The sequence below is a fragment of the Colletotrichum phormii genome, assembly GCF_030913505.1.
Source record: "Colletotrichum phormii strain CBS 102054 chromosome Unknown BDP81scaffold_35, whole genome shotgun sequence".
Classification (NCBI taxonomy): domain Eukaryota; kingdom Fungi; phylum Ascomycota; class Sordariomycetes; order Glomerellales; family Glomerellaceae; genus Colletotrichum; species Colletotrichum phormii.
In genome coordinates, this window is record NW_026851477.1 from 231,504 (window position 1) to 257,821 (window position 26,318).

The window sequence follows — 26,318 nt, forward strand, 5'->3', positions numbered from 1 at the left end:
TAGCCGAAAGCGGCGCTGGGGCACTTGTGGAGCTTCTTCCCCCCGCTCCGGCGCCGGCAGGATTCAGCGTGGAAAACGTCGTTATTGGCAGAGTTGCCCGTTCCCCGTCGTCGCTTATCGTCGGTTGCTGAATTCCGGAGAGATAGACTGGTGTTGAATCAACTCCTTACAATGCATACCTTACCTAGTACATTGGTTACTGAGTAGCTTCTCGAGTTGACTAAGTTACAGCTTGCAACTCGCCAGGGACACTGATCATCTGAATCGTTATTGGTCTTTCGCCGATAATATTCTCACTCGAAGATTCGGCTGGGTGCCCGATTGCGAATTTTTGGCATCATCTACGACTTGCACATACGAATTGATCTAGGCAGGAATCGGTTCCCACCTACTTAGCCGCGAAAACTCGCTACCTCAACAAGACAACGTATAGAGGAACGACGACTTTCAACGCATGCTACTCCTTCCGCCTTCTCAGCTGAACAACAAACCGTTCGTTGTACGCAATACCCCCGACAACCACGAACTTTCCCTCCTCCTTTATGTGAAAGTCAAACTGCCGAACAACTTCTGGAAGCAACTTATACATCTCCATGACTGCAACATCCTTGCCCAGGCAAACTCGTGGACCAACGCCAAACACAAAAGCAGAAGCATCCATCTCGCTTATATGCTCCTTCAAATTCCCCTCATCCTCAAGCCACCGCTCGGGTCGGTATGCCTCTGGATCCGGGGCATATAGATGAGGATCTCGCTGGACGACGTACGCATTGCTCGTGATCTCTGCTCCGGCCGGAATCCAGGTGCCGTCAACGACCTTGCCGTCCGGCGACGGCGCTACTTGGCCGAAAAGGTTCGTCGCGGGGGGGTGGAGTCTCAGAGATTCTTTGATACATGCAATGAAGTATGGCAACTGCGCCCTCGTCTCCTCGAATTGGATCGGCGTACTCAAAAGCCTTGCATCGGAAGCAGCTTTCAATTCGGCTCGTACGCGTGCGAACACTGGCGCATGCGTTAGAATAAAGCGAAGGGTGCTGTCAAGCGCCGTGCCAGTTGTGTCTGCGCCGGCTTGTATTAGCAACGTGACGTGCGCCCGCTTCTGCATCGCCGTCAATGGCTGTCCGTCCATCCGTGCCTCCAGGCACCTGCAGCAAGATCAGTATTGTGCAATGAGGAAACGTAGGAGTTTGATGTGACCAACAATTGCAAGAAATCTGGTCTTTCTTGGGAAAGTCCTCTTGCGACATGCGCTGCTCCCGACCAGAGACCTCTCTGTCTGCTTGCCTCATCAAGTAGCCCATGCCGTTGTCGTCGCTTGTCCCTGGTAGGAAGTATTTACTCAACGAGCCTTTCAAAATCACATCCCGAAAAAAGCGGAAACGACCGGCGAAACCGAAAAAGACTAATCCCTCTCGCCAGCTCTTGAGCATGTTGCGCTCATCACGACTGTTGTCGACGAAGCCCCAAGGGTTGGTGAAACAGACTAGCGTCATGATATCGGCTGCAAATTCTCTGAGTAGAAGTCAGCTTTAACCGAGGACATGCGCGCAGATGAGTTACTCACGCTACTTTGTCAGACAGAATGACGGGCTGATTCTTGTCTGCAAACTCGGTCATTCTTTGCACAAAAAGTTGAATGTGGTTGTTGATTCGTGGTTCCCAATTGTTTTTCAACCCCCCAACGGACCACTGTAGATTCAGTGTTAGTGAAGAACCGCGCCGAGAATGTAGTTAGTCAGTAGCGAAGAACTATTAAAGGAACATACCGACGGACCACCTAGGGCTTTTCTCAAAGACTTATGCACACCCCCATCAATAGTCGAGAACAGGTGTGGCGGGCCAAGTGCGCTGGAGCCGTAGAGAGGTGCTTTGTTATTGCACTTTGAATCCCAGTAAATGTTCTTGATAGCCTTGGACTGAGGGAACAGCAGAAGAGACGGTGCTATTCGGATAGGCTTCTCATCTTCGTCGAGGGGTCAGCATCATTGACTTCTCAAAAACCCGGTACACGAGCTAGTGATAGTCTTTGGTGAAGGAGCACAGACAACAACTCACATCCATATCGCTTGGCCAGGTACAGCATCCAATGTGGCTCCAGCCCAACGACGGAAATGACAGCGGAGCAAAGAGAGAATGAGGCGGCGTACCACGGGCCATGATACTTGGACAAGGAGTGTAAGTACAAATTATAAAAGATAACTACGTAAAACTAGCGACGAAATCGTCACGATGGAAAAAAAAGCCCCGGCCGAGGCCAATGAAAGCTCTGGCACATCAAGTAGCACCATAATCACAGAGCGTTATTGAGTATGGTCAGTGAGATGCTGTGATTGCTAAGGCAGTTCCCGAAGCCTATCAGGTATATATATACTACTAATCCAGCACGCCCAGAATTTGTAGATCCCTTCTATTCTCTTAGGCCTTGGTCTTAAAATGCCTTAGAGCAAGATCATATACTTACGTATCCTAACCACCTCATTCGTCTCAATCATCTGGCCTGACGTGCAGCGAATGCCCAGTCCTACTCTTACTGCTGCTTGATACTCATTGTACAACATGCCCCTCATCTATGGCCTATCGGCAACGCGCGATCAGCTCTTGGGTGTTGCGTTGAGTAGGACGGATAAGCATAGTGCTGATTATGAACGATGCTGTATGGATGATGCAACCCTGCAGCGGTTATTGACTGCGACCAAATTCTATTGAGCCTGCAGACGTGCCGAGCCGAGCAAAGAACCCATCGTTTAAGCACGATTTGCCGGGTGCCGTGTCTAGACGCGAGAAAAATCAAGTCGCATGTGCGTTGGCAGCTCGGTTTGTGGTGTGTTCATGTGCGCTGTGAAACATACATGTTGACCGAGATGCAGAGCGGACGCCATGCCCCATACTTCAACTCACCTTGATTTCACACATGAACATATTTCAGTAGGGAAATGAACTTGTTGATCAAATCATGCTTTAGGTATTCCGCGGACAACCATACACAGATTGATTAGTCACGCCGTTTCCGACGCCGGAGATCCACCCCGAATCGTCTTATCTCGCTCTGGGGTTGCCGACCCCGCAGCCTATCTTATGCTGGATCTTGGAGTCCCGTGTTTATGTCAACTTTGACATTTGCCAGATGTTCACTTTCACAAGTCTATGCAATTTCATCTTTACAAGCTAAACAAAATCACCGCCAGCATGTACACCGTCAATGTGGGAGACGGGCTAGACAGCCTAGACACACCTTCCATGATCGTGGATCTCGACCTCATGGAAGCGAACATCAAGAAGCTCTTTGACAGCCTACTTCCCACTGGCGTCAATATCCGCCCTCACCTCAAGACAACAAAAAGCGCAGTGCTTGCTGGCAAGCTTGCCGCCGCCGGTGCCAAGGGCTGCTGCGTAGCCAAAGTGTCAGAAGCAGAAGCCATCACAGCGGCGGGCTTCGACGACATCCTCATAACCTGCGAAATCATCGGCGCCCAGAAAGTGAAGCGTCTTGTCGAGCTTTTCAAGAAGAACAAAAAGATTAGAATCGTCATCGACAGCGAATTTGGCGCAACGGCAATCAACGACGCGCTAGATGGGGCCGGTGTGGACGAGCCAATTACCACGCTGATTGACTTGGATGTTGGCCTGCATCGGACCGGCGTGGCTGCAGGCGAGCCCGCCTTAGCTCTGGCAAGACACATCGGAAATCTGAGGCATCTGAAGCTTAGTGGTGTGCAAGGATATGAGGGCCACCTACAGCATCTTCACGACCGGGAAGATCGAAAGAAGCAATGCCTCGAGTCCATGAAGACGCTCACCGAGACAGCAGAGGCTCTCCGCAAAGGGGGTTTCGGCATCGATGTCGTCACGACCGGCGGCACGGGCACCGCAGAGTTCTGCGTTACGGTTCCAGGAGTCACGGAGTTGCAACCTGGATCCTTCATCTTCATGGATACGGACTACCGCAACGCCGTCGGATCGTTCTACTCCAACAGCCTATCGTTACTGGCGACCGTTGTCAGCAAGCAAGGCGAGCGACAGGTGACGATTGATACGGGACTCAAGTCTCTGACGACGGATAGTGGACTGGCTGAGTGCAAGGATCGGCGCTATGCGCACGTCAACTTGGGAGACGAGCATGGCTCCCTCAGCTGGGAGGAGGGAACTCCGGCTTTGGCTGTGGGCGATAGGGTTGAAATGGTTCCGAGTCACATTGACCCGACGATTAACCTGCACGACTGGTACTATGCCCATCGAAATGGTGTCATCAAGGAAATCTGGTCGGTCGACTCCAGGGGAAAGGTTCAATAGTGAGACTCAAATTCGCATTCGTACAGACTTTATCCAGTAGCACCTTGGAACACTGAAGTTCGAAAGGTACCATAACCGGACGGGTTTCTCGCAAAAGAATAGGCAGACAATGCAACATACCAAAGTCGGATCAAATGTCATGAGCAACATGAAGCGACTTGTCCGACTTCCGGATTCCAGGGGTCTTCTCTTTCCTAGTCGAGCCGGGAACAGCAATGTGAAAGTGATCCTTTCGAGTGCCTTTCGGTTGCTCTTGAATACTAAGGTAAGGTAAGTCAATAAAGATAATGAATTCTCAATCCACTTGCCGCTGAAAGTACGGGACCTAGACGCCCTGTGGTCGTAGAAATGTTTGGTATTTGAAAGCCAAGAAGTAATTCGAGTTTATGTGGTCGTCTAGAGCGTGCTCTATATCTTTGCTTTCGAATGATTCCTCTCCTTCAAGTTTCTTTCGGCAGGCAAGACCATGTTTACATGTGTACTAAGGGCAACGACATCCCCACCCTGATCTAGAACAATGACCTCAAGATCTAGTCTGCCGTTTCGAATAACCTTTGCCATTGTCCGAAGGAAGAGCCATTCCGCTCCGTCCTCAGGTAAAGCCTTCTTCACGTCCAAGTTCAGAGCAAGCGTCGGATACCAAAACATTTCATTGGATCGAAAAGGTGTCTGCTCTTCATCACGCTTCGGTCTCCAGGCCTCTATAACCGTCGGGTATGCGTCCACGACATAGCCGAGTGAAGCGTTTGTGAACCTCTGGCCTTCCTTGAGGCGTAGCCAGAGATCTACGATGCCACGTCGAGTGTCTCCGCGCGGGACGTAGTACTCCAGGCTGTTATGAGCGCGGGCGTAAGACGTCGCGCGAGCGTTCAGCTTGAGCTTTCGCACCCAGTGAGGGTCCCTGTCCTGACTAAGGAGGCCAAAGTCGACAGGTTTGGCTGGCGGAGTCATCGCCCAACCGCTCTCTAGCGTGAGGCCCTTTTCGAGAGTCAAGCGCGTGTTGATCAAGTAGGCGACGACCTCTTTTCTGGAAGATGCCGTGAACCAGGGAGCTGAGGATTGGAGGTCATGTTGATAGAGCGAGACGTGCAGGGTTGAAAGGTTGCGGCCGGGTTTGACTTCATCGACGATGAGAATCGCAGGTCCGATTTCGGTGCGGTTGACGTACTCGAAATGCGCTGAGATTGAGTTAGGTTGGCCCCGCGCTGTGAGGTGCAGTGATGCCGCGCGAAGAATTACTGATGCAACATAGCCACCATTTGGAACTGCGCGTTGTCAATAATGAGCCCAATGGAGTAGAAGATGAATATGCCACGAGGGATTATTTACCTGAGCCAGTGCACCAACTAGGCACCAAGTTGGCTCCGTACACGTTGGGACCAAGTTTTGTTATTGTCGTGGCATTCGAAAACGATACAAGCTCCTCAGACGTCATGGTATCGACAGGATGGAACTGTCTCTAAAGGTCAAAGTCTCGTCTCCTTCGCCAAGAGATTCAATTGCAGGGATGCTGGTTCGCCTCTACGAAACAACTGGCCAGTGATTCGATAAGCCCGTTCAGTAGACGAAGCAGATATCTGAGTTCAGGATCAGTAATACATCAACAGAACATGGAGGAAGCTGAGCAATTCTCGCGTTGCTGGAATCCAGGGAAGCTCCTGGGGTATCGGCGATGTGGGCCCGTTTCTCGAACGCTTGTTGGCTCTCACTTTGTCCATCCTCAAGACGAGAGGGCGGGCGGAATTCATGCCGATTCCCGGTCCTGAGTGAGCCTCGGCATTGCACATGTCACCTGACTCAAGACAGCTTGTTCTGCTCACTTTTGGTCAAGCCACAAGGAGCTTTGGCGTCTGCCCACTTCTTACCAGCAGAGCTTTTTGCCTCGGTAAGTGGACCTAAATGAGCCGTCAGCTCACGCCGCCAGGCTCACTTTCAATAACCTAGCGTTGGTGAGATGAGTCTCACTCTCACTCTCAGTGGCTCAAGCTTATGGCTGAAAGCCCCCTAAAAAGCCCGTCTAGGGCGCCATGACTGGTGTGAGATTCGAGGCACCACACAACACGCAATCCGATCCTCCCAGGCACGCCAGGTTAGAGTGACGGATCCTCCGTAGACTATGCCCAACGTCGGCCGTCGTACGGTATCGAGGCTACTGCTCCGATGCGAGTCCCAACAGTTAGGTTCCTGGGTCTACGGCGCGTCCCAACAATGGCGTGGCCGCGGGACGCCTACCGAGTCTCCGGGCCTTTGATAAGATTCTATCGCCGAGATGAGATCAGTCATCAAGAAAAGGATCTGACTTGCAAAATATGAAGGCTGACGCTCCCTCTTTGCGAATACTAAGCTGATACCCAAATCTTCTGCTTAGTTTTTTCTTGCCTAAGCCTGCAGCTTTTCTTTCTATGTCTCACTGTTAGTGTAGTCTCATCGCCCGCGGTGCATAACCACGAAGCCATCGAAATGACACCTAAATCGGACCCGTTCCCGGGCTTCATAGCCATAACCGACCAGATTTTCTTCCGAGAAGGCGAACAGGTAACAGAGGGGACTCAACCACCAGCAAGCCACCCGAGAGTCGTCATCATCTACAGTTGGGGCGACGCCGTACCCAAACACGTCTCCAAATACGCCGACGGATTCCGCACACTATTCCCGCACGCAAAACAAATCGCCGTGCTCTCGCCCATCGTCAAAGCGATGAGGGAGGACCTCCAGACCCGCTCCAACAACATGAAGCCCGTCATAGAAGCCGCATATCCCTCAGCAACGTCCGGAACACCAGACCCCGACGAAGACGCCGTCCTCATGCACGTCATGTCCAACACGGGCGGCATCAACTACGCCGGAACGCTGCACGCCTACCAAGAAAGGTTCGGCCGCCCCATGCCGCATCGCCTATCTAGCTACGACTCTACGCCCGGCAGCGTAATCATGACCTGGAACAACCTCAAGCGCTGGTCTCTGGCCATGACCCTCGGCACCGCAGGCTGGTTCCCCTGGCCGTTTGTCGTGACGCAGTGCATCATGGGTGTCTTCCTCCTTCTGAACCACAGCTTCGAGCATCTCACCGGCCGCGAGAGCGCACCGGTCTTCAGTGTCGCAGCAATTGGCGACACGAAGTATGTTTCCAAGGGGTCACGCAAGTTGTACCTGTACAGCAAGGAAGATCGGCTCATTGGCTGGGAGGATATCGAGAAGAACATGGCTGAGTCCAAGGGCAAGGGCTACGCCTACGACGCGGTACGATTCGAAGGAAGCGATCATGTTGGGCACATGCGCATGCATCTTGATCAGTATTGGGGCGCTATCGCATCGGCATGGAAAGAAACGTGAGATTCTCCAAAGATTGGAAGGGCTGACCATGATGTGAAGAGGCTTCGCGGTGTGTTGAGCAGCTGTCTAAGCGTAGAAAGAAGAGACTTGTGATGATAATGAAAATAGATAAAGTAGATGCACGCGATATGACGTCAGCATTTCTTCATACGTTGCTAAGACCAGCCCTGAGCTATTCAATAATTACCTGTCTTCATTGTCGACTTTTAGCTTCTTTCCCTCTTACATTTGCTCCATGTCGTCTTGCAAGATCGCAAACCTACAACCCATGCCGTAGCAGATCACCGATGAACCACCTCGAAGGAAAGACCTAATCTGAGCACGAGACCATGGGATCAGAAGCCGGCCTGGCGCCCCTGGCATCGCTACGAATTTCCAAACACTTCATCCAGTCACATGGGCTATTCCCCAACACAAGCATCCAGAATAAGCCCCTGGTGATCTATCATTCCGCTTTCTCGTCAGCAAGTGCACCATTCATCGAGTCCCACCTTACCTCTGTCGGCGTCGTCGAGCCGCAGTGGCGATATACCATGTACAGCACGAGTCACTTTCACAGCACGACACATGAAGTCTTGTGCATCAGTAACGGACGCGCAAAGCTTTGTTTCGGAGGCGAAGATAACGAAGGCCGGGTTGAGCCTCTAGTTGAGAAGGGCGATGTGATTGTTGTGCCGGCGGGGGTTGCTCACCGTCTGCTGGATGACTTTGGAAGCGGGTTCGAGATGGTTGGAAGCTATCCAAAAGGTCACGACTGGGATATGTGTTACGGTAAGAAGGGGGAAGAGGGAAAAGTCGATGCTATCGCCAAGATACCGTGGTTTAGCAGAGATCCAGTGTATGGAAATATCGGGCCGGCACTAAAGGTCTGATATTTTGTGGTCACAGTTGCAGGCTCGCGAACATCAAAAGTTTTGTTCACACATCTTGGCGAGTCTTAGTAAGTGATGCGCAGTACAGGGGCTTGATGCTGAACTTGCTACCGACTGTTAACGAAATTCCAAGAGAGGTATGACAGGTATTAAAAAGAATATGCAACTCAAACACAGAGAAGCCCTTGAACTCCGCCAAGTATGCACATGCAGGATGCAGAAACATTTGACGCCAAGAGAAGTGCACACAAACACGCCAACATTCCGCACCATCATGACAACATGCTCTCATAACACATTACAAGCATCCCAGAAATGACACTGAACAATGATCATCGCCCATAGATATCAAACAACCATCCCATACTCGGCCGTCTGCATCGCTCTGCTCTCACTTCCGTACTGCGGACCAAACACCGACAAAGCCAGCGACCGGCCACGTGATCGCAAGCCTATCTTTCAGCGACTTTCTCCTCCGTTCTTTGCTCACATCAATCGTAATCTTGTCATAAACCGTCGGTAAACTCGTCGCGCTGTACCGGTCTCGCAGCTTTGTGTACCAATCCTTGTCGTACACCTCCCAGAATTGTGACTCGGTGTAGTACGCGTGCGAGTACAACACTTTGCGTCCGCCCAGCTCCATGACCTTCGCCTCGAGATCCCGGTTTTGACGGACGAACCTGTCAATCTTCCTTGACGACGCTCCCCAAACACCCACATTAAGCATCGGCTGCGGCGTCTCCCCGCCAGGCTCCATCGTGTAGGGGTGGAAGCCGACGGTCTCAGTGGCACGGAGGGGACACAACCAGAGGGGCCATATTTCGAGGTTATCTGCCACATAGTCGATGAATTCTTGGACTGTGGTGTATGGCAGCGAGAGGTCGTGGATCGTGTATTTGAATGTCATCCGGCTGTTGCCGCTTAGGCCGGCCTTGTATAATGTCCTCGTGTCCATAAGACGGTTTAGAGCCCGGCGAGTGAGTCTGTTGAACGGGACAAAGCCGAAATATTTGAAGGCTAACTCGCCCATCCAGAATGCACCTCGATCATATCGAAAAAGGTAGTCCTGAAGCGGCACATAATCTGGCGTTGGTGTGCCATTTGCGATTCGTTTCCGTGCATGCAGATAGAACCAAGGATCCTTGGACCTGCTGAACGTCTGGGGCTGGCACTTATCGGGCAGATCATCCGTCATATGACCCGTAACAACAGCGGCGCTCGTCCTCGAAAAAACCAGTCCTTCAACGTAGTCATTGTGCGCCAGGTTCGTCTCCCGTTGAATTGCAGCAACGGCCTCCGGAATCGTCGAGTACGAGTGATAGCTGAGCTTAACGAATTGCTTGGCCTTGAGCAACCTGAGCTCCAGTTTTGTGACGATGCCCAGGGTCCCCAGGGCCCCTGCCGCACCCTTGAAGAGATCTGGATTCTCCGTCTTGGAGGCATTGACAATCTCTCCACTCGCGAGGATCATTTCTACAGACTGCACCGTCTGGTCAAAGTACCCGTAGCGAAACGAGCTGCTCTCTCCGGCTGACCCGGCGAAGCCGCCGCCGACTGTGATGCCTGGGAATTCCATCACTACGGGCGGGACAAACCCGCACCTGTAGGTAGCCGCGACGAGCTGGTCCATGGGGACATTGGGTTCAACGATGGCGACGGATGCCGCAGTGTCGATATGTAGGACATGATGCAGCTCGCTGATGTCGACGACGCGCTGGCGGTGGGCGGGCCGGGTGCTGCTTGTGGAACCGTGGAAGATGCGGAAAGGTTCCCGGCGGGAGTGAAAGTCCTTAACCACTTCGGCGATGCGCTTGACCGCCGCGTTGTGGTCGTCCATTTCCCGGATCTGACAGCAGAAAAAAGCTGCAGAACGGAAACTCTGCTGAAGACGAACCTCGAAGCTGCGATCCGACGACAAGCTTGGAGATCTGGGGTTCCGGGGAACGGGAAGTCAATTGTCAAGATGTCATTGAGAACGGACGGATACAACGCTCTGTGGCTAAGCCAAGTTGTAACGGGGATTGTCAGAGGTTGACTTGACCCACTCCGGAGAGCTGGATACGCCGTCATTGGACCTTTGCTATGTTGCATGGACGATGACTAAGACAGGGATTTCTCAAATATTGACGCTAGGGTCCATGATTGACTGACAACCCTAACCCTGCATGATGTGGTAGATTAGACCGAAATTCACCGCCTCCTTTTGCGGGTTATCACTGAAGTCTGTCGTCATTGAGGCTATGTATTGGCAATGCTAGGTAGACATCTTCTCAGCGAAAAGTGGTTACTGACCCTCGGTATCCTTTTTCTCGTCGCCCTCACTCGCAATATTCTTTAGTCCGACGCCAGCAACGCCAACGATACTTGCCGCAGCCATAGCAGCAGCCACTATGTATGTCCTTGTGATGGCATGATTGTATACCTGCAGTAGTGTACCGTACTGTTCTGGAGACACCAAGTCCTTAAGCTGCGTAGCACCCGAGTTTCTGATTGCTTGGGGATCGACGCCTGGGATATCGGAGGTTATTCCCGACGTTAGTATGCTCGCAAACACGGCCTGAGCAACTGTGATGGCAGTAGTAGGACCGAAGCATTGAAAGAAAAGCACAACTGCCACCCCAATAGCTACATCAGCCTCTTTCAGACTGCTTTGGACGGCGACCGCTGCTTGCTGTGTTGAAGCGCCAATGCCAAGCCCGGCGATGACTTGAAAGGGAATCCAGAGATTCGCTCCCGAGGATACTTTGAGTGTCGAAAGAAGGCCAGAACCAACGGAGACGAGAACAGTGCCAGCAAGCATGAAAGGCTGGTAGTAACCCAACTTCGTGACACCCCAGCCGCTGAGGAAAATGGTGAGAATAAAGGCTAGGCAAAGGGCCAGGTATCGAACACCAGACTCCTCGGGCGTGGCACCCTGGATGGCCTGGAACCAGAGAGGCACCTATAACCAACGTTAGTTGTTAACTCTTGGCTGGAAGAAACGTAAAGAATTCGGTTGTCATACGTAGTAAACGAGGGTGAAGAAGGCACTGTCCAGGCAAAAGCCGAAAAAGGCCCCGAAAATGACCACGCGCATCTTAGCCAGGCGCGGCGGCACCAATGCCTTTTCACCCATCCACCACTGTTCGGCCACAAAGCCGATGACGAGAACGCCAGCGACGACAAAGCAAGCAATGGTCCGTCGGTCGCTCCACGTGAACAGCGCGCCTCCGAATTGGAGAGCGAGGAGGAATGAGGTGATCCCTGGCAGTAAGAGGAGCATGCCAAGATAATCCAAGCCCCTGATTTTCTGCAGCCAAGGCTGCCGCTGCTGTTCGGTTAATGGGGACGACTTGACCAGAAACAACGTCGCGAGAGCGGGTGGTGCCGCGATCGGGAGGTTGATGTAAAAACACCTGATGGCGATTCGATATCAGTAGGCGATGCATTGGCGACCAGATCAAGGACATGGGATGCTACTCACCATCTCCACGTAAGGTAGCTGTTCGTGATAATGCCGCCGACCACCGGCCCAAGAACTGCGGCAACACCATAGACCATGCCGATGGCACCTACATACATCGGCAGGTGTTTCGCAGGCAGGGCTGCGGAGATGAGGACTAGACAGCCACTCTGAAGGCCGGACGCACCGAGGCCAGCGATGGCGCGTCCGACGACGAAGACTGCTGAGCTCGGGCTCACTGCGCAAATGAGGGACCCAATCTCGAAGATGGCGAGAGAGATGACATAAATGATCTTGACGTTGAATTGGTTGTACAAGCGTCCGAAAATGAGTTGAAATGCGCAAAGTGTCATTTGGTAAGCTGAACCATACCACTAGAGACTTGTTAGACAGAGTTCGCTGATATGGGATCTGTCCGTAAGTAGTATGCGACTTACACCAACATCGGTAAGAGATCCAAATTCGTCCGTGATACGCGGAATAGCTGTCGCAATAATGCCTTCATCGAGAAAAGTACACAATACACCAAGTGCAATTGCTAACCAGATGACGAATATCTTCCATCCTGGAAGGTTCTCACTTGGCTTGGTTTGTGTCTCTTCAGTGTGGGATTCATCAGACTGGGTGCTGCTGTCGAGCACATTGCCCTTCTCCTGTTGAGAATTCAGGTCCATACTGGCATTGCCTTTCTCAAGAGCATTCGAATTTTCAGGAGCCATTTGGAAAAATGGGAATAATTCTGCACTTAGGAGACCGTAGAGAATCTTAGAATGGGTAGATGCGATGGGACCATCTGGATAGTAACTACTCCTTCGCATTCACTTTTCCACACCAGAGAGGTCCGGAGTGCCTAGGTCTATTTCGAGAGCAGCACGGCGGAACCTCCAAACGAACTCGCGTCGCCCCGCTGCACCGGCTGACCGCCATGAGAGGATTCAAGCCTAGACATGGATCCCATCACACTGCCCCCAACCCGCATCTGGAAGGCCAAAACGAGCATCATGGGTGAATTTTGTGGATGTCTGAGGGGTAAAACAAAGCTTGACATTTTCCATGTTCGCAAAATCATGATATCGGCCCCGGGACGACTCCGCCGCTGCCTTATCGCTGACCACCCCCATCGAAATGGTGACCACCCCTCTCTCGATGGAGCCGAAGGATTCGCGAATGGCTGCTAGTCGCCAGCTTCTAGGCACCTGCGTCAAGTGCAAGTTCTTTCAAGCATTTTTCGCCATGGGCAATGAGGCCGATTATTGGTTCCCGAGGCACGGGAAGAATCTATGCGAACTGGGAAACCCGGAGACCCGCATACGAACCCATGCAAGGCACAGTATGCAACCACTTTAGAATGCATGCACTACAAAAGAACCGATGGGGGTCAACAGGGCTTCCAGCCTTTCGGCGTGGCGAGGCATCATCACATCACTGACGAATTATTGGAATCACGCGTCCAGTAACTGGGGGTGTCGCAAGACCATCCTTCTTTTACTCCATATTACTGTGAGACTTAGCTTTTTGAGTCTTGATAGAGACATATGATTCAGCGTGGACTCCGAATCAGCCAATCGGAGCGTGCCCAAGTCATTTTCAAACGACAAAGAAGGCGCGTAACTGTTGTACAGATTCAACTGATTGCACTTCGAGATTTATAGGAACGGCAATGTAATGCCGAGAAATGCCGCACTCCACATTCTTTGATTTGTGATCTCAAGTCAGACGGAAGAGACTGGTTGATGGCTGCTGTTCTGGACTCAAGCGGAGGAGCTGCAACACCCCGGTCTTGTGGGAGTCACTTTCTCGGGCGAACACAACCTGAGCATCCCCGTGATAAGGCGCAGCAACGAAGGATTGACGGTGTGAGAGGCCCCGGAATCTTTGCCTGTTTGGGGAGGTTGTAGAAGACCTACGACCAGTCTAGAATACCTGATTTGGAAGACCCGATGATTGCTTGGTCTGAGTTTTGATCTATCCGAGAAGGCGTAGTCTAGGCTGTTCCGTTGTACGCGCGGTTTGAGTATGACGCCATGAACGGGAACTATCACGGGAGCCAGTTGGTTAGACTAGCAGCTAGGGTACCACTTGACATGGAAGGAACTTTATGGTCTCATGTCCAACCTCCTCGGACTGGAGATATGAAGGGTCCGAAACGGTAGTCCGAAGGAGTGATGCCAGATGTTCCAGTATGATTCATACATGTACGAAAGACAAGTGGTAAGCTCCTGCATCAATGCAAAGATACTTTCTTCATACAAGCAACGTATACAAACACCGCTGTCCAAGACTTTCCCGCCTTGGCGTCACGCTTCTATGCTGACATCGTGCATAAATCAACATTACCTGCACCACTGCAACCAAGCCAAGTCGTCAACATGTTATCGACAGATGGAAAATGGAAGCTCATACCCCGACTTCACTCTGTCAAGTTCGTCTTCGATGATCCCATCCCGGCAGACGCAAAGACGCCAGAAGAAATCGTCTTTGAAAATCCATTCCCTGCCGATATCCCGGGCGTGCATCAGCGGTTTGTTTTCAAGGCGGCCACGGCTCATGCTGTCGGTCAGGATGCTACCGGTCTCCAGACATCAACAACCCATGGCGGAGATGGCCTTGATACCGGTGTCTCAAACGCGACACAGGCATCTGATACGCCGGAAAAGACGAGAGGTTCGATCACATCCCACGACAGTCGAACGAAGATCGCGTCTGGGGAACCACAGAGAGAGTCCTTCTCCCATATTCGTGGTCCTACTTGCGACTCACCAGATGGCGTGGAGTCAATCGTGTGCGCAGCCTGGGCCTTGATACTGTCCTCACTCCACGACAGCGAAGTAGTCAACTTCGGAGTTTGCGTTACGAGCAGTGGAAACCCCGATCCTGTGTATAGCGTGACATCGGTCACAGCGTCTATTGACCCCCAATCGTCGGTTGCGGCATTTCTGCAGCAAGTCAAAGACAAATTCCTCCTGCCCGAGACCTCCAGTCAAAGGGTTCAGGCAATGTACGAGGGCGGGGGAGGATCATTTGTCAACACGCTTGTCAACTTTTCAACGACTGTTGAACACCTGCAGCAGCGAGCCGACGTCTCCATTTTCGCTCTTCAGCTTCACTGTGTCGCCGAAGGTCAAGATCTGCAGTTACATGCGACGTTTGACGAGCGTTCTATCTCTGGACCAAGAGTTCGGCTTCTGCTGAGTGATTTGGAACAAGTCATCTGGCAGCTGGCGAACTCAACGGGAGAGCAGACCGTTCTTGCGGACGTACAGATCATGAGTCCCACCAGTCAGCGGCATCTCGTTAAGCTAAACAGACCGTAAGTTCATGTCCCTTTCTTTGCACAATCTATGATCGTCCCCCAGTGCGCCTGTCTAACTTCAAAAAGACTTCCAACAAGGGAGGAAAAGGTCGTCCAAGAGTCGATAGCACAGTATGCCAGAACAACCCCTCACGCTGAAGCTATCTGCGCTTGGGATGGTAGCTTGTCGTACTCCGAGTTGCACCGCTCTTCCGAGATTCTAGCGACATATCTTGCAGGTCTTGGAGTCGGACCCGAGGAGGTGGTACCGATTATCTTCGAAAAGTCCGTATACAGCATCATTTCTATCCTGGGTGTGGTAATGGCTGGAGGTGCGGTTGTGGTTTTGGATCCCTCGCTTCCCGCAGCCCGAATCAGCATGATCGTCAAAGATGTTGATGCCAATGTCGTTGTATCGTCTGTCTTGAGCAAAAGCAAGATCCCATCCCAAGTACAACACGAGAAGCGGGTTGTAGTAAATCAGTCTCTATTCGACCATCTCTCAACCAAAAGGCAATTCCCATCCAAGCAAATCTCACCGTCTCCTACCAACGCGCTGTACGTTGTGTACACGAGTGGTTCTACCGGAAAGCCAAAAGGTGTGGTAGTCACTCACGAGGCATTTTGTTCCAGCGCGAAGGGATATTCCAAAGCAATCCGCCTCAATTCTACCTGCCGGGTCTTGCAGTACTCCTCCTTCTCCTTCGATATTTCCATGCTCGAAGTCTTTACTACCTTGATGGCGGGATCATGTCTTTGCATCCCGTCAGAAGAAGACAGGATGAACAACCTTGCTAGCTGTATTTCTAGCATGAAGGTCAACTGGGCAATGCTGACACCAACTGTTGCAAGTCTCATGACCCCAGAAGAAGTCCCGAGCCTCGAGGTCTTGTGCCTCGTGGGAGAAGCATTGCCGCAGGCTGTCGCCGACGCATGGGCTGATGATGTCAAAACCATCAACGCCTACGGCCCTGCGGAGTGCTCAGCAATCACCATTGTCAGTGAGCCAAGGTCTAGGGGGGTGAAGAGTATTTCTCTTGGAAGACCTGCCAACTGCGCCGTTTGGATTGTCCGAGAAGATGATCAGCTTGCGTCATTCGGTGCTGTTGGAGAGATTGTGATTGAGGGCCCGCCCGTTGCGCGTGGGTATCTTGGTGACCAGGAGAAGACGAATGCCGTCTTCTTGGATGATCCTAATTTTCTTCGCGGTGTAGTGCGACGGCCCATGCGATGCTATCGAACCGGTGATCTGGGAAAGATGAACCATGATGGGACTATCGACTTCCTCGGTCGGAAAGATACTCAGGTCAAGATCAATGGTCAGCGTGTCGAGCTCGGCGAGATTGAGCATCAACTCGGACAAAACCTGAATTCCGAAGAGAAACAATCATCTCCTGAGACTAAGTGGGAGTTGGCTGTCGAGTTCTTGCGACCCATGGGAGGAGAGCAAGGTATCCTCACAGCATTTGTCGCTCCCAAGATAACTCCAGAAACCTCTTCCAATGGAGCAGGGCAGCATCTTATCGAGAAGGTGCACCCTTTGTGGACAACAATACATCAGAAATTCCAGGCAGCTTCGACAGAGCTCGCTCACTCTCTTCCTGGGTACATGATCCCACGGGCAGTCGTACCATGCTACATGCTGCTCCTTTCACCTTCAGGCAAGGTCGATAGAAAAACACTACGCACACACGGAAATGCAATGACGGCGCAACAACTGCTGAGATCGCCAAGCGATGTGGAAATTAAAACTGCGCCGACTGAGGTTCCTGGAGCACTTTCGGCTGAGTTCCCCGACAGCGAAGAGGAGTCCTCCGTCGGACAGCACACGCTGCTATCGGACGCATACCCCTCAACAGAGGCGTCGATGCCACTCTCCGAGACTTCACTGCCTAGCCTTACACTGATTGAGAAGTCCCTACGCCTAGCTTGGTCAGAGGTTCTAGGGCTACCCGAAGACTCGATCCTGCTCGAAGATGACTTTTTCAAGCTCGGTGGAGATTCTATAGGGGCTATCAGGATAGTGGCGGCTTGTCGTAAGCAGTCGCTCCAGATCAACGTCGCGAACATCTTCAAGAACTCTGTGTTGGGCAAGATGGCACTCGTTTGTAAGAGTACGGCATCTGAAAACCAGGTAGTGTCTCCTGTTCAGATCGTTCCATTCCAGTTCCTGCGGCAAGAGGATATCCCCGAGCTGCAGGAAGAAGCCGCCTTCCAGTGCGACGTCACTATCGATGGAATCGAAGACTTGTACCCTTGCACGCACATGCAAGAAGGTCTGATGGCGGTCAACCTCACGCGACCAGGCAGTTACACGGGTCGATGGATCCATCCCCTGCCCCGGAACGTCAACCTCTCGCGGTTCAGACAGTGCTGGGAGGATATTCATGCCGCATCATCAATACTGCGGACCAGATTCGCAACGACTTCGACTGCTGGATCTTTGCAGGCTGTTATCAGAGAGAATGTCCAGTGGCTTTTGCACGACGACCTCGAAGCGTACCTCGAGCAAGACGATGCAAATCCAATGTTTCCCGGAGACTCGCTCAATCGCTTTGCTCTGGTCACATCAGAGTCTGGCGATGGAACGTTTGTGTGGACCATACATCACATGCTCTACGACGGCTGGTCCCTAGCGATTCTCTGTGATCGACTCAATGATTCATACCACGGCCGTGCTATCAAGCCAGCGACCGACTATCGCAATTTCATTGCCTACACGCAGAGATTGACGTCAAATACATTCGCGGACTACTGGAAGACAGAGCTACAAGGAGTGCATCCGTCAAGCTTCCCTGCGACCCCCAAGCCCGGCCACCAGTCCTTTGCTCGAGCTGTGGTGCGCGATGAGCTTAATATACACATCGATCCGTCTTCTGGCATTACGATGTCTACCATCGTTCGGGCAGCATGGAGTCTCATGATAGGCGACCTCTCAAAATCAGACGATGTCCTGTTCGGTGCAACAGTTTCGGGTAGAAACGCACCCTTGGACAATATTGAAAGCATCGAGGGTCCGACAATAGCCACAGTGCCTGTCAGAGTTCGTATCGACAGAGGATCCGATATCCTCGACTTTCTGCGAAAGATCCAGGACCATGCCACTGCTATGATACCCTACGAGCAGTCCGGAATCCAGCAGATAAAATCACTTAATCAAGACACCAAGAGCGCTTGCGAGTTTCAGAACTTGCTCGTCATCCAGGCAGGTGGCGGTTGGGATGAGACTGGACCCGGTCCGCTGAGAAAGCCGATCTATCGCGAGGAGTTTACGACGTTTCCTGTAACGTGCGAAGCATGGATTCATCCCGATCGGATTGAGTTTGCGACGCACGTCGATGAAGACGTGACAAGTCGTCTCTTTGTCGCCCAAGCAATTGAAACCGTCAAGGGTATCATGAGCCAACTCGCATGGGCTACATCTCACAGCTACAGTCCTTCCAAGGTTGCAGACTTGGCCCTTGAACCAAGTTCTGTGCATATCCAAGATCAATCTTCCCAAACTTTTGAGGCAAAGAAGCTCTCGGCTACGCTTCATCAACTCATCACAGGAATGAGTCTGTCACAACCTCAGAGAGACGCAGTGGTATCAACAGCCGACTCACTGTCCTACGAAACGCTGGAAAAAATGTCATCTGCACTCGCTGTCCATCTTATAGATACTGGCGTCTTAGAGGGAGACAAGATTCCACTGTGCTTCGAGAAATCCGTCTGGACTGTTGTTGCGATGCTTGGAGTCTTGAAAGCCGGCGCTTCTTTCGTGCCCCTAGACCCGGGCCAGCCCGTATCTCGTCTACGAAAGGTTATTGCGCAGGTCAAAGCCAAGACTGTTCTTATGTCTGCATTCCAACACAAGGCAACCGATCTCGGTGCTATCGCGTCCATGATCATCGACCGGGATGCCCTTAAGAGGTTTTCCAAACTCCAGCATCAACTCCGACCACCATCTCGACTCAATTCCGATAGTGCTGCCTACGTCATCTTCACCTCTGGGTCGACAGGAGATCCCAAGGGCATTGTTGTCTCTCATACTGCGTTTGCTTCCAGTGCAATGGCCCACGGTCCCGTTTTTGGCATGAACAATGAGCACCGTGTCTTACAATTCTCCGCCTACAGTTTCGATGCAAGCCTGTTTGAGATCCTGACGACCCTCATACATGGCGGGACAGTCTGTGTCGCCACCGAGAAGGAGCGCTTCGAGAACCTCGGAGACTTCGCAAGTCACACAGGCGTCAACCTTGCCCTTCTCACTCCATCTGTGGCGCGCATCATCCGTCCCGCAGAGATGCCGTCGCTAAAAACTTTGGTTCTTGGCGGAGAAGCTCCTGACGAGATCTTGATCAAGAAATGGCTTGATGCTGGAGTCACCCTATTCAATGCGTACGGGCCGAGTGAATGCTCTGTCATCGCTGCTTGCCATCCGTGTACCTATGATGCAGACCCGAAAACCATCGGGTTCTCAGTCGGTTGCTCTGGTTGGGTTGTTACCTCAGACGATGACACGATACTCGTCCCGGATGGTGAGGTTGGCGAATTGCTCGTAGGTGGTCCGACTCTAGCCGACGGCTACCTAGATGACTATACGAAAACACATGCCGCTTTCCTTTCAAGACAGTCTTGGGTATCAAGGAAGAACCCTTCAGGCACGGGTCGGCTGTACAAGACAGGAGATCTTGTGAAGAGAACAACCGATGGAACTCTGGTGTACGTGGGGCGGAAGGACCTTCAAGTCAAGTTGAACGGCCAACGAATCGAACTCGGAGATATTGAATCGCACATTTCTGTTTGCGATCTTGTCAAGCGTAGTATCGTCGTCTTCCCCTCGTCAGGGCCTTTCGCGCACCAACTTGTGGCGGTTCTGGAGCTCGAAGAAGACGTTGGCCGGAGACCGGCTGGTCTACAACGGATCATTTCTCGCTTTAATATCGTTGCAGATAAAGTTCGGCAAGAGTTGGCCGGCAAACTTCCAAGCATCATGCTTCCAGCACACTTCGTTGACGTTGCGACCCTCTCTACGGAGAGATTCCCGCTTTCTTCCTCTGGCAAGGTCGACAGGAAACAGGTGACGGCATGGCTCCAAAGGTTGTCTGTCAGGGAATCCGAGATCCTCGACACTTCTGCGCCGATACCGAGTACAGTGGCAACCATTCAATCCCACGAGCTCCCTGCCTACGAGCTGGCACAGAAGATTACGGATTTGGTATCTCATAGAACGCATTCGTCAGCACCCCGGCTAGACGGCTTCAACGATGTCCTACTGCATACTTCGGGCCTAGATTCTCTCAACACGATGTCACTCATGCACTTCATCCGCCTAAAGTACAACGTCAGAGTTAGCATGCAGCTGCTCATGGACGAGCACACGAGCATCAGGAGTCTGGCAGCTTTCATCACCTGTGCTGCTTCCAAAAGACCAGTCACGTTGACATCTTCCACTGTCAACTCGGAGACTCGAAAACTCGACTTGATGGCTGAAATTGATCGTCTGGATGCGGAGCTCCAGAGACTCCCAGGCATACTACCACGAGATATCCAGGGTAGTTTGACCAGGGAAACAGACAATCTCAGGGTTTTCCTTACTGGTGCAAGCGGATATCTGGGCACTCAGATACTGCGACAACTTCTAGAGCGGCGCGATGTTGCCTGCGTCACCACTCTCGTACGCGGTGCAACGCCTCAAGCAGCAAAATCTCGTGTGATTGAGGCAGCGCAAAAGGCCCTTTGGTGGACCGAATTCCATGACGAAAAGCTGGACGTCTGGATGGGTGATCTGGCGAAACCCGAGCTCGGCCTTGGCCAAGAACAATGGGACCTGTTGGGCGATGGCCACACTTACGACGTGATCGTTCACAACGGTGCTGTCGTACATTGGAACAAGAGCTATGCAGCTCTAGAGGCTGTCAACATCCATTCGACAGTCCAGCTCCTCGGTATTGCTGTTCAGAATCCGGCTTTGCGATTTGTCTATGTCTCTGGCGGTCGGCAGTGGAAGAATGCCGAAGAGCGGGACGAGGATGTCGCGCGCGAACTTTCAGACTCAATGGGCTACAGCCAGACAAAGTTCGTTGCTGAGGTTCTTGCCAAGAGAGCTGCGGAGCGGTGTCCGATCGACCAGAGGAATATTGGTGTCTTCAGGCCAGGGCTTATCATCGGGACCCCCGCTGAAGGGGTAGCAAATATGGACGACTACATCTGGAGACTTACGGCTGCGAACATTAATATGGGAATTTACAATGCAGACGAGGAACAGGCATGGCTGCATCTCTCAGACGCTGCTACAACTTCAGTGGCTGTCATTCGCACCGCATTCAACCCAGAGCCATCGGGCAATCCGGTGGCACAGCATGAAGAGGGAATGACTTGGGGGGCGTTCTGGACTTTGGTCAAGGGGATGGGTTACGACATTTGTCCAACGCGCGCTGCTGAATGGCTATCGACAGTTAGAAATGATATCTCACGTCGGAAGGAGAAGCATCCCCTATGGCCTTTGGCCCACCTACTCGAGGACGGCAGCATGGAATGGGAGGAGACGGCAAATGGCCACGATAACTGTCCGCTGCATCTCAAGGTAGCCGTGAAGAAGAACATGGAGGCTCTTGTGAGTGTGTGTTTCCTGCCGGCCGCGCGTCAGCGTCAATCCCAACAAGCCAGTCAAGCTGCCTTAGGCATGTTTTCTAGGACTTGAGTGTTCTAAAGGCCAGGAGTTATGGGATGGGTTTCCTTCCAGATTTTAGGTAGTATTGAGATGCCTAGAGATATGCAAATTGTCAGCACTATGCGTTGTGATTGTTGCTTAAATCGGCTGCTTATTGTTCCACGTCTGTTGAGTCTTACTTGAGCTGTATCTTGGCGCGTAATGTAGATGCTGAAACGAGGCCCTTGAGCGCGCCGCGGTGACGTAGGTGGTGCACCATCACGAAGCGAGATTTTTAGGTTGTCATTCACGCCCTTGTACCCCCCATGGCAGCCTAAAGTTTTTTGGAGGAGATTGAAAAAGTCATTGATATCTTTCATCTAGTCTTCAGAAACCTTCGACTTGGTTCATCCCGAGATCACAGACTTCCCGAGGCTCACAACCTTATCTGCACCACAATGGAAGGCCTCATCACTATCAAGGCACAGTGCATGTGTAAAGCACACACATTCTCCGCTTCACTGGCTAAATCTGAATTGCCGCTCAACGCATCTTGCTGCCACTGCACATCTTGTCGCCGACTCACTGGATCCCTCTACAACCCTGCCGTCGCGTGGCCAAACGCTTCTGAAGACCTATCTGCTCTGCGCAAGTATGCGTTCTCTCAACACCTTGACGTTTACTCGTGCAGCACTTGTTCATCACAACTCTTCGCCCGTGGCCACAATCTCAGTATCGCTCCATACGTCACGACGGGTGCTTTGGAGAACCTTCCTGAGCTTGTCAAATATGACATTCACATGTTCATCGGCGACACTATTGATGGCGGCCTCGCGCCATGGCTTCCGAAAGAAGAGGATGGTCGCCCGGTTCAGCGCTGGATAGGACATCGCAACAGCGAAGAAGTTCCATTCGACTGGCCAGTCAGCAAGTCTACCCCTGCCTCTAGGCTGACTGCTAGCCCCTCCCCATCCTCGACGCCATTCCACTGTCACTGCAAGGGTGTTCAGCTATCACTGAGAAGCGCCGCCGACTTGGAGGTCGACCCGGCCAAGGAATCGACTTCGACGTGCGTGGATCCGAAGACACTCAAGTTCAAAGCATGCTGCGACTCGTGCAACTCTTGTCGCCAACATTTTGGGTCAGACATAATTGCTTGGACATTTGCTCCTCTCACACACATCAATTTCCGCTCTGAACCCGAGTCGGCATCGTCCCAGTTCCCGCAGACAATTATTGAACTCAAAGAAGCAGTTCTATCCAAGACCAAAGACCTACGCTTTGGAACGTTGGCGGTTTACAACAGCTCTCCCGAGGTAGAGCGATATTCGTGTTCAGTATGCTCAGCCAGCATATTCTACGCTGTCTATGGCCGCGAAGACATGGTTGATATCGCGGTTGGTTTGTTAAATCATCCTGATGGTGCACGCGCTGAAGCATTGTTGGCTTGGAATTATGGGCTGCTTGGGTGGGCGATGGATGCAGCAGGCGGATGGCGAGAACAACTAGTCGCGACGACGAAGGACTCCATGAAGGAGTGGGCCCAATCCATGAACGAAAATCAGAGTATCGTCGACTAAGGGGCAGCTCAAAACCACCTGAAGGGAGTTAAGGGCACTCAAGAGCCGGACGAACAAGACTCTGGCCAAACTGAAGGGTTGGCCTCGCGATCGCGAGAGCGAAAAAAAAGAACAAAATCGCGTGTCGCCGTCAATGGCTTCAATCAGAGCTTCACGACTACAACAACCAATCATCAGCGTCGATGGTTTAGTGGTAAAATTCTCCGTTGCCATCCAGCAGCGTCGGGGAGCCGGGGGTTCGATTCCCCCTCGACGCAAAGTTTTGCTTTTTGAGGCTGAGAAAGCTTTACCTTGCGAAGACTATGTATGTATGATCTTCGTAGATCTCATGAGCTTGTATTTTTATGATCTTCTCCTCTTGGTGGCTCTTTATAATCGAAATACATGTCTCAAGCTTTTCTCATTATCAACTACTTGTTGACATCTACTACCATAAGCGAAATACAGAAAGCTCTCGATCCGTTATTGCATAATCACTTGGAACTGCCATCGTCGACAGGAACAAATTCCCAAGACCTTCCGTCCCGAGTAGTGAATTGTAGATAATTCCGAGAGGTGATGCAGCTAGCATGACTGAGGTGCCGTTACTGGCAGACAAAAGCTTCGGTGCTAGTCTCATGAGCCTCAGACCCTCCATCGATGGCTGCCACTTATGTTTGACGTCGTTTGGTGTGTAGAGAGGATCTCCTGCTGGCTTGAGCATCGACTCTCCGATATTCCCAGGGAATGGCTGTGGGTGCCGCACGCCCATGTCCAACAAGACTTGCAGGTTGATAAGTTGTGTGATGGAAGCGTTGTAGATGATTAACTCGGCAGCCTGTTCTGGAGTCTTCACCTCAATTGGCTTAGACAGCAAGGCCTTGGCCCAGGGCAGTAGAATATTTTCTGCTTCTCCTTCGAGAGGCAGATGAATTTCCCTGGCAGCACCTGGGTTGTTGTATTCCCAGTGCCATCTCCAGGCATGTAGATCCCTGAAAAGCCGGTCAATTCTGGCATGCGCAGCATCTTTCTCATCCCCAAATAAAGATCGATTTTGTGACGCGATAGAAAAGGTTAGGCCGGGAATGTCGACGAAAAGATCCATCAGCAGGTCGTGGGATGTTTTGGGTATGAATTGCCACGGAACAGTTTTCCATCGCGTCTGTTCAAAGAACGAGTGATCATGCTGGTTGAACGAATTGCACGCCTAATGTCACAGTATTTGCTATTAGTAAAGGCCAGAAGTACTGGGGGGAGGGTGGCATCAAAGTATCAGGCCCAAAAGTCTCTTACGTGAAGCGCCCTAATTTGGCGCAAATAGGTCAACATCGGCTCTTGCTGAAAGCATTCAGGTCCACACAATTCTATGATTTTCGACATGCCATAATAGTGAGGAACGTTGGGCACGTTCTCCACTGCATACTGTAGTTGTCAGCACACTCAACAAATTCGTCTGACCAAAGTTCCTTTCTAGAGACTTACTTGGTAAAGACTAAGGATGATGATTGTAAAGGCCCACCGAGCCAGTTCCTGATTGGACTTCGCTGACACGGCGTGGTGTAATGCTCTAATTACCTTGCCATTCAACTCGTAGCCCTCGGCCAACATATTCGGCTCGTTGACAGAATTGCCCATGAAGCCAAGCGCCGTCGCCAGACTTCCCGTGTAGTCGGCCTTGGCCACGTCTGAACTTGACTCTGCGTCCAATGACATTCGTAGGAGAGGTTTCCAGAATGGGGCCCAGCGGTAGTGGGCCACAAGGTGTGAAAATGCCATCCGGTCACGGAAAGCTGTAAACGGAAGCTCTGGCACGATGTTCTGCTGAATGATGGTACTCGAGCTCGTGTTTGACACTCTAACTAGTTGTTGACTGCCACCTGCATCGCCAGAGGCGGCGAAATTTTGCATACGGAGCGGCATCTCGTAGCCTCGGCATTTGTGGCCGGACTTGAGACATCTCTCACAAGCGGGTCGAGCTTTGTCTAAGTAGTTCCATTTGCGTGTAAGTGAGGGGATTTTTGTTCAGACTATAATACGGGCTGGAAAACTTTACAGCAAGAAGGCGAACATACCACATTTGACCCGTCTTCGTCGGCAGGTATGACAATAGCCGCTAGTTGGTGGGCGTCCCATGGTGGAATCTAGTTGCGTAGGTGAACTTTGTGAAAGTAAGAATGCTCGTAGTAGTAGTAGTAGTAAGTAAGAATGCTCGTGATCATTCGATTCTGAGGACTCGTCACACCGGAACAGGCCGCGAAAAGAGAATGGAGAACTCGTTGCCGCAGGTGTCTTTATCATGGGAGGTATTTATAAGAGAACTGGATTTTTTCCAGTCCATAGAAAGGCCACCGTCTTGAAATATTGCCGAATAGATGCGATCATGATATCCCGTCATCCAAGTATCAGAATGCCTACCCCGGTCCCAATGCCGGACATTACGGAGACGTGGGGCAAAAGAGATTGAGTAAGCATAGCGAGCGGCAAAGTCCACTTGGTCGCGCGCGCGCTTGCAGATAAGGCACTTTTTAACTCTTTAGTCATCGCAGAAGATGTAGGTAAGCCGCACTCTAATTCTCTTCAGTTCTAATGCATCACTTGGCTTAAAGTCCGAAGCCCCCACTGGATACCACGGTATCCCTTCTCATTGGCCGGCGTCATGCTGACTGCATCTTCATTTGGTTATTCGTTTTCTACTCCAATCATAGAGACGTATCTGAACATGCACGGAACGATCGTCACGGGTACTTTTTCTCTTTCCAAGATAATCACGAGGATTATATGCCGAAAGGAGGCACTGGTCTCATCGGTGTCTCCAGTCGCCGCGTTGTCTTGATAGACAATGGCAGCATCCACACAGAAGCACTACTCACCTGCTCCTGTGGATGGGTTAAGGAGG

At 51.7% G+C, this 26,318-nt stretch overlaps 9 protein-coding genes and 1 non-coding gene across 10 annotated transcripts; 5 read left to right on the forward strand and 5 right to left on the reverse strand.

The window, feature by feature from the left end:
• Nucleotides 1-213: 213 nt before the first annotated feature.
• BDP81DRAFT_507505 (cytochrome P450 monooxygenase-like protein) lies at nucleotides 214-2,567 on the reverse strand (the record flags this gene model as incomplete). Its single annotated transcript, XM_060595688.1, has 6 exons — nucleotides 214-1,145; nucleotides 1,198-1,512; nucleotides 1,565-1,689; nucleotides 1,767-1,963; nucleotides 2,056-2,199; nucleotides 2,462-2,567. The coding sequence occupies 6 exons, from the start codon at nucleotides 2,565-2,567 to the stop codon at nucleotides 458-460; spliced, it is 1,575 nt and encodes a 524-aa protein (XP_060438504.1). The 3' UTR covers nucleotides 214-457.
• A 619-nt stretch (nucleotides 2,568-3,186) lies between these two features.
• BDP81DRAFT_466027 (putative amino acid aldolase) lies at nucleotides 3,187-4,290 on the forward strand (the record flags this gene model as incomplete). Its single annotated transcript, XM_060594352.1, has 1 exon — nucleotides 3,187-4,290. One exon carries the CDS (start codon nucleotides 3,187-3,189, stop codon nucleotides 4,288-4,290), a length of 1,104 nt encoding a protein of 367 aa, XP_060438505.1.
• Nucleotides 4,291-4,698: 408 nt separating this feature from the next.
• On the reverse strand, nucleotides 4,699-5,725 carry BDP81DRAFT_334089 (thioesterase-like superfamily-domain-containing protein; the record flags this gene model as incomplete). Its single annotated transcript, XM_060585728.1, has 2 exons — nucleotides 4,699-5,555; nucleotides 5,620-5,725. 2 exons carry the CDS (start codon nucleotides 5,723-5,725, stop codon nucleotides 4,699-4,701), a joined length of 963 nt encoding a protein of 320 aa, XP_060438506.1.
• Nucleotides 5,726-6,750: 1,025 nt separating this feature from the next.
• On the forward strand, nucleotides 6,751-7,623 carry BDP81DRAFT_334152 (uncharacterized protein; the record flags this gene model as incomplete). Its single annotated transcript, XM_060585734.1, has 1 exon — nucleotides 6,751-7,623. The coding sequence occupies one exon, from the start codon at nucleotides 6,751-6,753 to the stop codon at nucleotides 7,621-7,623; it is 873 nt and encodes a 290-aa protein (XP_060438507.1).
• Nucleotides 7,624-7,952: 329 nt separating this feature from the next.
• Nucleotides 7,953-8,495, forward strand: BDP81DRAFT_334068 (RmlC-like cupin domain-containing protein; the record flags this gene model as incomplete). The annotated part of the gene is made up of 1 exon (XM_060585725.1): nucleotides 7,953-8,495. The coding sequence occupies one exon, from the start codon at nucleotides 7,953-7,955 to the stop codon at nucleotides 8,493-8,495; it is 543 nt and encodes a 180-aa protein (XP_060438508.1).
• Nucleotides 8,496-8,886: 391 nt separating this feature from the next.
• BDP81DRAFT_334136 (FAD binding domain-containing protein) lies at nucleotides 8,887-10,332 on the reverse strand (the record flags this gene model as incomplete). Its single annotated transcript, XM_060585732.1, has 1 exon — nucleotides 8,887-10,332. The coding sequence occupies one exon, from the start codon at nucleotides 10,330-10,332 to the stop codon at nucleotides 8,887-8,889; it is 1,446 nt and encodes a 481-aa protein (XP_060438509.1).
• Nucleotides 10,333-10,779: 447 nt separating this feature from the next.
• BDP81DRAFT_334087 (major facilitator superfamily transporter) lies at nucleotides 10,780-12,611 on the reverse strand (the record flags this gene model as incomplete). Its single annotated transcript, XM_060585727.1, has 4 exons — nucleotides 10,780-11,436; nucleotides 11,500-11,890; nucleotides 11,959-12,311; nucleotides 12,375-12,611. 4 exons carry the CDS (start codon nucleotides 12,609-12,611, stop codon nucleotides 10,780-10,782), a joined length of 1,638 nt encoding a protein of 545 aa, XP_060438510.1.
• A 1,695-nt stretch (nucleotides 12,612-14,306) lies between these two features.
• BDP81DRAFT_476329 (amino acid adenylation domain-containing protein) lies at nucleotides 14,307-23,712 on the forward strand (the record flags this gene model as incomplete). The annotated part of the gene is made up of 3 exons (XM_060594769.1): nucleotides 14,307-15,247; nucleotides 15,317-21,831; nucleotides 22,248-23,712. The coding sequence occupies 3 exons, from the start codon at nucleotides 14,307-14,309 to the stop codon at nucleotides 23,441-23,443; spliced, it is 8,652 nt and encodes a 2,883-aa protein (XP_060438511.1). The 3' UTR covers nucleotides 23,444-23,712.
• BDP81DRAFT_t359 lies at nucleotides 23,620-23,700 on the forward strand. The gene has a single exon. It is a non-coding gene; the product is annotated as a tRNA-Gly (tRNA).
• Nucleotides 23,713-23,812: 100 nt separating the features above from the next.
• Nucleotides 23,813-25,555, reverse strand: BDP81DRAFT_485482 (uncharacterized protein; the record flags this gene model as incomplete). Its single annotated transcript, XM_060595160.1, has 5 exons — nucleotides 23,813-23,837; nucleotides 23,875-24,629; nucleotides 24,716-24,844; nucleotides 24,905-25,404; nucleotides 25,495-25,555. 5 exons carry the CDS (start codon nucleotides 25,553-25,555, stop codon nucleotides 23,813-23,815), a joined length of 1,470 nt encoding a protein of 489 aa, XP_060438512.1.
• Nucleotides 25,556-26,318: the final 763 nt, after the last annotated feature.